The sequence below is a fragment of the Pyrgilauda ruficollis genome, unplaced genomic scaffold, assembly GCF_017590135.1.
Source record: "Pyrgilauda ruficollis isolate IOZ18807 unplaced genomic scaffold, ASM1759013v1 scaffold74, whole genome shotgun sequence".
Lineage (NCBI taxonomy): Eukaryota > Metazoa > Chordata > Aves > Passeriformes > Passeridae > Pyrgilauda > Pyrgilauda ruficollis.
In genome coordinates this window covers 886221-898579 of record NW_024529266.1, presented here as the reverse complement: position 1 = coordinate 898579, position 12359 = coordinate 886221, and the positions used below count along the sequence as shown (strand labels likewise).

Here is a 12359-nt window from a genome sequence, read left to right as displayed (position 1 = left end):
GAACACACTGTATTCATTAACACTCAGAAAAGTACCTGTTAGGATTTCATGGAGCTCTTGAAAGTATTTGTAGAAGGCTTCAGCAGATCCAGTGAATGTTTTGATGCATTCCATGTGCACTAACAGCTAGTAGATACTCCTAGCTAGAAAGATAACTTCTACTGAGCACCTTGAAAACTGAAAAGCTGTAATTAGAGAAACTGCCTTGGCATATAAGATTCACCAGGATGACCTACTTAAAAGGATCATCATGTATCTAAAGTCAGGCTACAGTTTGCAGACATAAATATTACATCAGGGCTTTTTTAAGGCTGCATTTCTCTTCCAGTAAATGCTTCAGTTCCCATTAATAGTTGAATAGTGCCATCACATCTGATTTCTTTCAGAAACAGTCAAAGTGTATGAAATTAATCCAGAGGAAGGTACTAAAAATAAAGATTTTTTTTTTACTACAGGTGAATTTCTATTATTAAAAAACTAGGGAAATATCTTTTAGCTTCTAAAGTCATGTCTATGTGATTGTAGGCTTTGTTTTCTTGTATCAGAAGTACATCACATCCTTAATTTATCTAATGCAGTCTGTAGTTTTTTTCTATCCCTCAAAACACTATCAGTCCTAAAACTCATGTCTGGAGTATACTTCCGCAGACAGTATATGCAATAGAATAAATAAAGGACAACTTCTGAAAGCCATTCCTTTGTCTTCTCCCATAAGGCTCTGAGGGCAGTTCACACTGCTTTAGAAAGGGTAATAAGATTAGCTTCAGAAATTTCCATCTATTTTTACTCCTACATCATATCTCACTGCCTCCTTAGTTGCATTACTGCAGTTTTTCTGAGGTAATGCTGGAAAACAGATCATTAAAATGATCATGGTTAAAAATAACCTTTTCCCCAAGCTGGAAGCAGGCAGTGTTTTCTTAGAAGCACTGCTAAAAAACTGTAGCCTGCTCTCTCCCAGAGGGGAGACTTTTACAATCTGTTGCAGTGTCCACACACACACACACACACACTCCCTTAACTTTTGACACATGAGTAATGGTGCAATTTTGTAATTGATTTTAGCTGTTTTAACTACAGACTGTTGCCAAAAAATGCTGTTGCCAAAATACGATCCTGCGTTTCTTCCTTCTGTATGCTTGCATGCTGCTGTCATTTCTTTCTCCTGCCCCTAGAGATAGTGCAGATGTGTGGTCAGCAAATTGTCTTGTAGATATGCTTGAAAACTGCATGGAGAAGAAGGGAATGGTTAGTCTTCCGTCTAATAAGCAAACTGCTCTTGACTTGTTGTGTCTGCATTTGCGGCTGCACAAGATGGAAAGATAGAGCAGGGGAGCAGGGAGGAGAACTGGGGCAAAATGTCTTGGTGCTTTCATGCAGCTTGGTTAGTGGGAACTCATGCTGGACTAACACACTGGGAGATGCATTAGCTCATAATACACAGTTACTTCACTCTGCCCCTACTGTGAGTATAGCTAGTGAAGAAAGGAATGTGTCTGTCCATGACTTAGGTATTGGGAATCTCCACAGTGTGAAAGTGCCATCACTTATGCCCACACAACTCCCCACACTGTATTTTTTAGGATGGGATTTCATATTGCTAAGACTCGGTGTGATTGCCCTGTGAATGCACTGGCCAAATTCAGTCAGCTTTGAGACACTGGTACAGATTGGAGGAATACTAACTTTCTACAGGATTTGTGTTAAATAGAAGGCTAGAGAGATATTTCATGGTAACTCACTGAGAGAAAGGTTAGTGTTTGTAGCCCTTTCCTATAAAACAGGGAGTTCAAATGGGAAAGGATATTGCAGACTGAGTCAATATGATGTATGATGCATGGAATTTCTTGGTTTCTTTCAGAATAAAACCTGACATCTCTGACTAGAGAGTAAAAATTGAATTCTGAAGATTCTCTGATAGATACATTAAATTTATCTTTAGTATAATTTTTTTGTAACCTGTGGTATTTGTATCTCTGAAGAAAATGCAGGTTTTTATATTTGAAGCCCTGTATTCTGATGTCCAGTGCTTAAATAAAGATTGGGATGATCAGTGTGAAGAGGCGTCTAAAAATAGTGAAGTATGAGCTTTTTTTCTCTTGTACTTTGCAGGTTGAATATTACAGCTTCACTCATACCTGGGCTTTTTCCACTGATGTCCAACACGCAATAGACACTCCAAGCAATATTTGGGAGGTGCCTTTGCAGCCTAACAGCAGTCCTTCTTTGATACAGGATGGAGGACACCTACAAAGACAGGACTTCATTAGTGAAAGGGGCCAAAGATATTGCTAAAGAGGTGAAGAGGCAAGCAGTGAAAAAAGTGAATAAAGCAGTTGACAAAGCCCAAGATGGCTACACACAGAGATCCTACAGTCGATTCCAGGATGAGGAAGATGATGATGATTACTATGGCCAAGGAGGAAATTATGGTGTGGAAGCTAATGATGATGAAGGATCGAGTGAAGCAACTGAAGGACATGATGAAGATGATGAAATTTATGAAGGGGAGTATCAGGGAATCCCCAACATGGGGCAGGGTAAGGATGACATGGTGGCCTTAGGTCAGTCTATGCGTGATGAATACAAGGATCGTCATGAACTGGAAACAGAGAGGAAAGCTGATGAAGAAGAGTTGGCACAGCAATATGAATTGATAATACAAGAATGTGGCCATGGTCGTTTCCAGTGGGCCCTCTTCTTTGTGCTGGGAATGGCCCTAATGGCTGATGGGGTTGAAGTGTTTGTGGTTGGATTTGTGTTGCCCAGTGCTGAAACAGATATGTGTATACCCAATTCTGGATCAGGATGGCTTGGTAAGTAAAGTGTTTATTCTATCTTTTTTGCTACTAAAAGATTTGCTTACAGTAAGACTAAATATGTATTTGTCAACAGAGAAGCTTTTATAAAAAGAAGTTTGTCTTGAATATAAATGCAATTATTTAAATTAAAATTAATTGTATTTATTCAGAATTTAACTAATATTGTAGCTTTATTTTTAGATTATTGTTTTCTTAGTTCGTAAATAAATCACTAAAGAGAAAGACTGCATTGTAAAACTTAATAAGGAGAGGGGCAGATTTTGTTCTCATATACCAGTGTAGATGTCCAAATGAACTAATCTAAAAAAAAGCAAAACCACAAAACCAGCCCACAGATGGAGAATTGGAGTCCTGTTGAAATTATATAGGTATAATAAAGAGCAGATGATACAACTGTACGGCAACATTTTCACATACGAACATTTGAAATGGTGAGGTGAATTAAATCTAGAAAATTTTTTAAAATCCAGTGAAAAGGCTATCTATTACAGCCTTTCACTCTTTTTATTTTCAGTCCTTTTATGCCAATGACTGTTCTCTAGCCATTCAAAGAGAATACTCTTTACTTAGGATCAGGGTAAACCTAAGATGAAGGATGAACAAGAACTTGAGGTGTGCTTTTTGTGTCCATTCTGCTGATGGGGATAGGCTGTGTCTCATTCCCATGCCTGCTCCCTCCTGTGGTGTGGAAAACAGGCAGTCTGAGCCAGCTTTGTGTGGCTTGGTGAGAGCAGCAGCGCTGCAATCAGGTCCATGCTGTCTTCCCCAGACATACCTGGGCACAGAACGTAAAACAAGACTCTCATGGGACAGGGCTGTGGAGAAAAGTTGTAGAAATGGTTCCCCAAGGAAGAGGGGAGGTAGGAGCCTGGGCAATTGGGACAGAGCAGGAAATGAAATGTATATGTGTAGATAAGTGACTTGGGCCTGAAGACTGGAGAAAAGGCGGACTTACAAGGCATTTAAAAGCCTTTGTTTTCTACAAAAAGGTGTTTTCTACAAGCAGAAGTTCTGCTTGTACCCTCCATCTTTGCAGCACGTGTTTATGTTGCAACAGATCTCATTTTAGCTTTGCTCAGTTTCCTGACATATTGATAGCAGCAGTTTGGCTCTGTGAGTTTCAATACTGTGCACTGCAGTCTCCCACATCTACACCTTTAAACATCCCTCCAGGTGGCAGGAGCAAAAGTGGAAACAGGTGAGGAGTTCTCAGATGACTGTGTCCTTTGCATTATTCTTTACTATTTGATCATTTGTTATTAGAACAACTTTGCCTATAGTGCAGTGATTAAACTTAAAATGGAGGGAAATAAATTATTACAATTTTAATGGTTAAAGAGGCCGAATGCATATAATCTGTTTTGTTTTGCTTGTTTACACTAAATGCCAACATTGTATGTGTCATGCTTGGACCTGTGAGCTTACGAGTCTACTTCTTGAAGAAGGATTAGAAACAAAAACAATGCAAACCTGTACTACTAGATAAATGTCAATGAGTCAGTGCAGATAATAAATATGCAATGCATCTTAGAAAAGTAGTGAATGCCCAATTTGCTTTTTTAACATGATTTTTTCATCTAGTCCTTGGCAGATAACAATATCTTTAGAATCTACACCTCAAATTTTATAATTTTTGTAATTTTTATATTTTTTATATTGCTAGAAAAAAAATTTTTCTCACCCCCATTTTTTAATTACTGATAAACCTGCTTGTTTTACCACATACACCCTGCTCAACAAATGAAAGAGTCAAAGTTGTCTTTGTTATCCAGGTCAATAAAATATCAGGTTAACCCCCAAATCTCCAATTAATTCAAAATGCATTGTATTTTCTACAAATAGTATTATTTCTAAACAACTGCATTAAATATTATGGAGGTGTTTGGAATTGGGAGTGAGGAATATTGTCCCCACAGTAGTAGAGGCCATGAGTATTCACATCCACCTGTTGGGGTCTGACCGATGTCAAGAAGGTTGAGGATTTCCCTGTAACTAGAGTTCTTACGATGCTGTCTTGAGAGGTACTGGAATAAGTCTGTAAATGTTTAACTAAATTCAGTACAGAAGCTGTTAAATACATCATAGTTACAAGTATGTGTGTGTGTGTGTGTGTGTGTATGTGTTTGTGTGTATAAATGATGCTTGTTGACAAAATTAAGGTAACAGCTCTGGAAAACTCAGCTGTGCAAGTAATATATTTTCATGCCTAAAATATAGAAATCATAATATATCTTCCTATTGCAATAATATAAAACTAGCCTCTCTGTTGTGGTATTAACAAACAAATAATTGTGTACTAAAAGATTAACATACAAAAGCAGGAAAGAACAGAGATAAGCAATTTCTTTCCAGTGTGTATTGAGGGCATTGCAACACGTGACTGCTTTAGCAATAATTTCACCAAAAATATATTTCTTTCCCATTGTTACTAAAAGTATATCATAAGCTGCAATTCATCAGTAAACTAATGTACATATGGCTTATAAACAGTAGATATACTGCTTGCAGACAGCATAACATTAATTCCACTGATACAAAATATTCATTGTACCAGTGAATGCTTAATGAAAGATTTTTTATGTTGTCATAACTGAGCTCTCACAACCATGCATTTCAATTACTTTGCACTTGTGATTTCACCTTATAATTATATCCTAACTAGGGTCTTCCAGACAGGCATAATTCTTTTTTCTCATGATTAGAATTCTGTAGTCCAGAGGATTCTGATATTGTTAGAGTATTAAAGTCACAGGACTAGTGCTAAGAATTATAAGGTAAAATCAGTACACATATACAGTATTTATTTTTTAGGCAATTTTCTATACTGTCAAGAGACACACTAAGAGCATCTTAATTTGTCTTTGAAAAAGCATTCATTGATTTAGTTGTAAAAAGTAATTTCTCATATATCATGCCATGAGAGTCTACTAGGGAACTTGAGCTAATTAAAAACATGTGGTGACATTTATTGACCCTCCCTGTTGCATCTTTTATTTTTTAAAAATTCACTTTCACGAGGGCAATTTCCCAAAATTCTTCCATATTGACCCTTGCATGGGCTTGAGATCACTGTTTGTTGATCACCAGCTATGTCTCAGAGCCTATAAAGTCACGTAATGGGTGTACTGGTGCCACGAACTAGCTTCAAGTTGTCTTTTGAATTCAATAATAAAGCAATACTTTTTTCATCTCAAGTAAGTGGTTTTCTTAAGAAAAGGGCAGTTGACTAGCTTAAATTATCCAAGTTTATAGTGACATGTCACTAAGCATCAGAGAAAGGTGTCCCTGGTGTATATATAACTTCATGTATACATACTTGTCCCTTGGGGTATATATAACTCCTGCATTTAAGTGGATTCACACTGGCCTCTTGGGTTCTGGCATCAATGGGGCAAGACTGTAGCTTCGTGAGACAGGTTGTAGGCTCAGGCCTAAAGATGTTATTTTAACACTTTTCCTGCTTGCATCTTATCTCTTTGGTTTTATCAGTCAGAAACAGATCTTAGATTAATTCTCTGGGCCCTGATTTGGGTATACTTTTCCTCCCAGTTTTTCTCTGTCTTTGCATTTAGATTGGTCTTTGCCTTCAGATTGTTCTTAAGTTTTATTGTGGGTTTTTTTTTTTTTGTATGGGACTTGGTGTTTTGGTGGTTTGTTTTTTGGTGTTTTGGTTTTTTTTTTTTTTTGGTTTTTTTTTTTTTTTTTTTTTTTTTTTTTTTTTTTTTTTTTTTCCGTTGTTGTTTTGGGGTTTTTTGGGTTGTTGCTGGTTTTGCTTTTTTTTAATGTTAAATTTTTATTGCGGCCTTTCCTTTCCTCAGCATCTCTGTATCTGAAATACTGAAACATTGTTTTTCCTAAGCTAGGCCAAGCTAGTCTTTCCCAGCTATATCCGTTCAGGCTGCCATGCTCCTTCTGGTCATCCTGCCACTGGTTCTCCCATGGCACCTGTAAGTGCTCACCCTTGTGTGTAGGACCCTTGACAGCTGCACTGCTGTCACCATTGTTGGCAGACATGCGGGCTTACTCCCACTCAGCTGGTCATGAGGCCACTTCTCACTGCATCAGTTGGCACCTTTTTCAGACAGACCCCTCCGGTCTTCTTTTGTACTTGTCATGGAATCGTAGAATAGATTGCGTTGGAAGGGACCTATAAAATGTCACGCAATCCAAACCCCCTGCAACATGCCGGGACAGATTTAACTCACTTGGGTTGCTCAGGGCCTGTCCACCTCAATAATCGAAAAAAATCTCAACATATCAGGATTTAGTGATTCTTTTTAAATATTTTATTTTTATTTTTTGAGTGCGTACCATTAGGCACTCTTATTCACTGATATATTTTAAAGAGGCCAATTGCTTCTCAGTGATTTCTAATAATCTCTCTGGTCTATTTTGAATTCCTGTATGATCCTCTGTATGAAATTTAGACTGAATGACCTCTGGAGGGTGGATAGTCTTCAACTCTGTTCCATCTTACCATTGTGTTAACGTATGTGTTAGTCAAGACTTTGATACAGATTCATAGACAGTTCAGTACCAAACATAGAAATAATTTTTATTTGTAAAAGACATTCTTAGCTGATGAATCAGCCTGCAGACATTTTCTTCCTTCTAAAAAACACAAGTATTATGGTAAATCACTGGACTGATAATGCAGGTACTGTGAATATGAACAGCAACAAACAGCTTACCTTGGATAAAATTATTTTCTGAAACCTTCATTTAGTGTCACATAATACCTTGATCTAAGGGTTTTTTCTGTTATTTTCTGAATTTATTAATCAAATTTTGTGTAGTATTTGTAGAAAGAAGACTATAATTGAAATAACTAGGTCTTTTGGGCAAAAGTAGTTCTAAGTCTGGGACAACAGCCTACCTATTCTGCTTTGATTACTAACTTGCATATTAGCTGCTTTAGTAACAGTGCTTCCCATGTCTACTCTGTCTTAAAATCTACCAAACATAACCAGCATAATTTTAATCCACATAGTTCTTTCTCTTTACATGAGAAGTGCTCTCCAGAGGTTTGGTAGCTAATGTAATGTGCTTATAGGCTCTGCTAAGAACACCAAATAATCTCTGAATTTTTCCACTTCTTAGTTTAAAGAAGTACTGGCTTGCCAGGTCTTTGTTATTTAATTTGATTCTGGCTTTGCAATGATAATTTTCAACAACTTTATATTCAACAAATACCTGTCTTCAAACTTACCTATGATGAACACAAGTCCTTCCATTGGGACAGAATAACTCAAGTCACTGGTAGAAGGTAGTCACTAAAATGCTGGGTAGAAAACAGTTCTGCAGAAGATCCTGTGGTTTTTAGTAGGAAGCAAGTTGACATAGGACAGCACTGCCTTGCAGCTGCATTGGCAAAAGTGACCAGTAAGCAGAGGGGAGTGATTATTTTTTGTTCTCAACACAGTAAGCCCACATGTTGGATTCTCTGTCCTGTTCTGGAGCCACTTGAAAAGAAGAAATTAACAAAAGCAGGCAAATTTAGTAGAGGATCAGTAATGTGACAAAGGAAGTAGAATACACAGCATACAAGAAGCAAAAGGATCTGGTGTTTTTTTAGTATGGAGGAAAGAGGTGTGAGCTGAATCTGTCTGTACTGTTTGGCAACAAAATTGAGAGAAATTACTGTGAAGGTGGATTTAAATTTTTCTCAGAGGAGCACAAAGATCAGAAGTTATAATTGGAGATCATCTGGTACAATGAAGAAAGTTCAGAGTGAGGTGGTCAACCACTGCGAATGTTGCATAGAGAAGCTGTGGGATGTTTGGGAGATTTTCAAAAGTTGACTGAAGGCTTGAAGCAAAGTTATCTTGCTCTGAAGGCAACTGCGCTTTTAGCAGAAATCAGAGTAAAGCCCTTCAAAAGTCCCTCCCAACCAAAATTTTTCTGATTAATTATCTGCAAATGTGTGATACTTTCACCTACCTATGACTAAAACACAGGGTGCAGCTGTTGCACTTCAACAAGCTTTTAAAGGAAAGGAGGGTTAGAACTCATAGGCATACTGTTTCAAACACACACTAGGGTCTAAATTAATTTAGGCGAAATCATATAGCTTGAGTTACTTGTTCTTCTCCTGAGATCTGCAGAAACCTGGAAGCATGTGACCAAATGATGGTGAATAAAGGGCTGCACAACCTGAGTTTGATGGGAATATTTTTAAAATATTCATGTATCTACATGCCTAGTGGGATTATTGGCTGGTTAAGAGGTTTGAATTTTAATAGATTGTCACAAAACTGCCTTTACACCACAGTGAGTAAAGAGCCTACTGCTGAGTTAAATAGTAGCTGTGTATAACATTATTGTCTTGTTTTGTTGAATATTAATATAGGTCATTAGAGATGGATGAGATCTCTTCCATGCTACTGCATAAAATGCAGTGGGGGAAGAGGAGTGTCCTCTGGTTATATTCCAGTTATTAGTATGATACTCCATTTGGTATGACACAATAGACCACAAGTTACATAAAATAAAGGAAACCTTGTTTCTCTATTGTTTACTATGTTATGCTCATGATGTACTATTATTATTATATAAATTTGAAATTTATATAAATTTCGAAGTATGAATTTTTTTCAAGAGAGCACAGATATCAAAAAAGTTACATCCTTATATATATCTGGTATATATACACAATAAAAACATCTAGATAAAGACTATTTACTGGAGCCATACCAGATGTTTGCTTGTGAGGAATCTCATTGAAATAAAAGTGAGAATCTGTTGTGCTTACAGTTAATAGTAGTAATAAATCTTTAGCAGCAATAGAAATATTAAGAAATAGAGCTGCAATCATTGAAATGCATTCTAAATATTCCAGAACAAGGTGAAAATTGGTTTGTAGGATTAATGTCTTACTCCTTCAGAAGGAGATGCCAGAAATTCAAACGCCCTCATGCATGCTGTTCACCTTTGGTACAGTTCAGCTGCCTTGCAAATGACATTATTAAAGTCCTCCTACTACAGTGCTTTTTTCTCTTCCCTTACAAGCACAGTTTTTTGAGGGAGAAAAATTAAGAGACAGATCCTTACAATTTCTAAGCTGTTAAATATATGGACAAGTGAAAATGGTCATTATGTCTGGTTTTGTTTTCTGAGGGGAAAAAGGTGACAGTGGAGGGAATACGCAGAGTGATTTTGTTTGTTATGACCTGGACTAAACCTGTATCACATGGAACATCCTGGACTGTCACGAGAAGGAACTGGGAGCACAGATTTTAAGCATTAAGGAAACAAGGTGTACTCAGTCCTGTGTGCTAGTGCAGGTTCCCACTGTAAGCAACTATCTAAGGTGGGTCATAGCTGCCCTCTTTTTCTGAGTATGATGTTCCCCAACCATTTTGTTGAAGCCAGTATTAAGAGGGTGAACAGACCAATTTCAAATGTTTTTTCTCTTTCAGGTTGTTTCTACATGCAGCTTTACTGCAAGGACCCGTAAGGATCATTGACCCCAACCCATCATCCTGCTCAGGACAGTCCCAAAAATCACACCTGAGAGCCTAGAGCATTGTCTAAAAGCCTTTTAAACTCTCTGTCAGGCTGGTGCTGTGACCACTATTCTGGGAAGCTTTTTCCAGTGTCCAATCACTCTTTGGGGGATAAACATTATCTTGGTCCTACCTAAACCTCCCCTGGCACAGCTTATTGCCACCTCCTCAGGTCATGTCACTTGTCACCACAGAGATCAGTGCCTGCTCCTCTGCTTTCCCTCATGAGGAAGACGTAGACTGCAATGAGGTTTCCCCTCAGACTCCTTCAGACTGACCTCAGCCACTTCTCATAAGGTTTCCCCTCAAGGCCCTTTATCATCTCTATTGCCCTGCTTTGGAAACTTTCTAGTAGTTTAATGTCTTATTTTGATACTGTGGCACCCAGAACTGCCCCCAGCACTCGAGGTGAGGCTGTCCCAGTGCAGAACAGAGCAGGACAATCCCCTCCCTTGCCCGGCTGGCCATGCTGTGCCTGATGCCCCCCAGGACACAGCTGGCCCTCCTGGCTGCCAGGGCACTGCTGACCGTGTTCCACTTCCATATCCCTTTCCAAACCATTACTCTCCAGTTTTTAGTATAATTTATTAGCATAGAAAATTGAAGTTAAATAATTATTGCTTGTAGTGTTCTTCAAATCTGTCTCAGAGATTGAGTTTGTCTAAAATAATCTAAAGTCTCTGGGCTGCTTTTTTGCTCTTGACAGGTTATTTTCTGGCTCTGCCTATCCCATCACAGATCAGTAATTTTACCATTTATGTCACACAAATTTATAGTCCTGCAAAAGTGGACAAATAAGGAAATGCTTCCCAAAGGAAAAGCCTGAGGGCAATGTTGATTTCACACATTTAATTTGGCTGTCGCCTTCACTTTTTCCTCCCTCTTTCAACTACCATGGGATCCATGGCTGACAATACATCACTTCTTAAATCAATGTGTCAAATAGAGTTTTTTAGACAATCTGAACATTTAAAAGATGATGGTGCACTCTCTTCCAAGTCTCAGTTTGGTTAATTCTGCAGAAGAGTTTAATATAATCTGCAAGTTTTCAGATTTTTTTTGTGTAGCTTTGAATTTTACATCTTGCATCAAATGCTGAGCTATGAAATGAAACAGGCAATGTATGAGTTCCTTGTCAAGACGAAGAAATATTTTTACAGAGAAAGAGATAATTAACTTCCTCAAGACATGGACCAAACATTATTTAATGGCTTGATCGTCACAGCTGAGTAAAAAACTTCCTATGCATTTAATTATTGAATTTAATCAATCAAGGATTTTTGAGCTTGTCAAGGTTTGACTTGTCTTTTATTTTGCACTATCAGTATGTTGAAGAATTGAAAGAAAATTGTGTGTTATTATAGCAACCATTTGAAATAGCTTCTTATTCCAGACCTTTGGCTTGTTTAAGGGAGTGTCAGTGGTGAAAAACATGGACAAAAGGATTTTAATCTGGTCTGGCTTCATTTTAGTGCAGATGCAATTCTTTCCTAGTGATGGGTGCATCAATGCTCACTGTACACACTTGTTTCACTTGTTTGAACTATCAGTTTACAATTGTTCAAATGTATGGAATATCACTACTTTCATAGCTGATGCAGAATCAAAGTGGTGGTTATACAATATTATATTACAAAATATATTTATACAAATATATATTACAAAAAATACTTATACAAAGGAATACATGAATATGACATATTTTTTTAAATCTTCCCTTCTTGCAAATATTTTTCCAGCAACAGCTATAATTGTAGTTAAAAGTCTGTCCAGGATACTGTGATTTACTGACATTTATAATAAAGTCTCGTTTGCATTTAGTCTTATTCATTTTTCAGTGCTTTGTCAGCCCTATAGAGAATGAGAAGTATTGATACAAGGGAACAATATAAATGTGAGATTTTGTAGTTTCACTTGCTACTAACAGGCCACTGGAGCCTGGGAGGAGTTACTCGCAGATTTATTATGTGGGCAGAACTATGGGTAACTTAGGGAAGTTCTGCTCATAATATTTTTTTTTTTTTTTTTTTTT

General features: G+C 37.5%; 1 protein-coding gene across 2 annotated transcripts in view; it reads left to right on the top strand.

The window, feature by feature from the left end:
- Positions 1-2236: 2236 nt before the first annotated feature.
- Positions 2237-12359, top strand: part of SV2C (synaptic vesicle glycoprotein 2C) — a 77395-nt gene continuing 67272 nt past the window's right edge. For both annotated transcript variants that reach the window (XM_041486221.1, XM_041486220.1), the window contains exon 1: positions 2237-2816. In XM_041486221.1, the coding sequence (XP_041342155.1) occupies positions 2237-2816 (580 nt within the window). The remainder of the gene's footprint in view (positions 2817-12359) is intronic.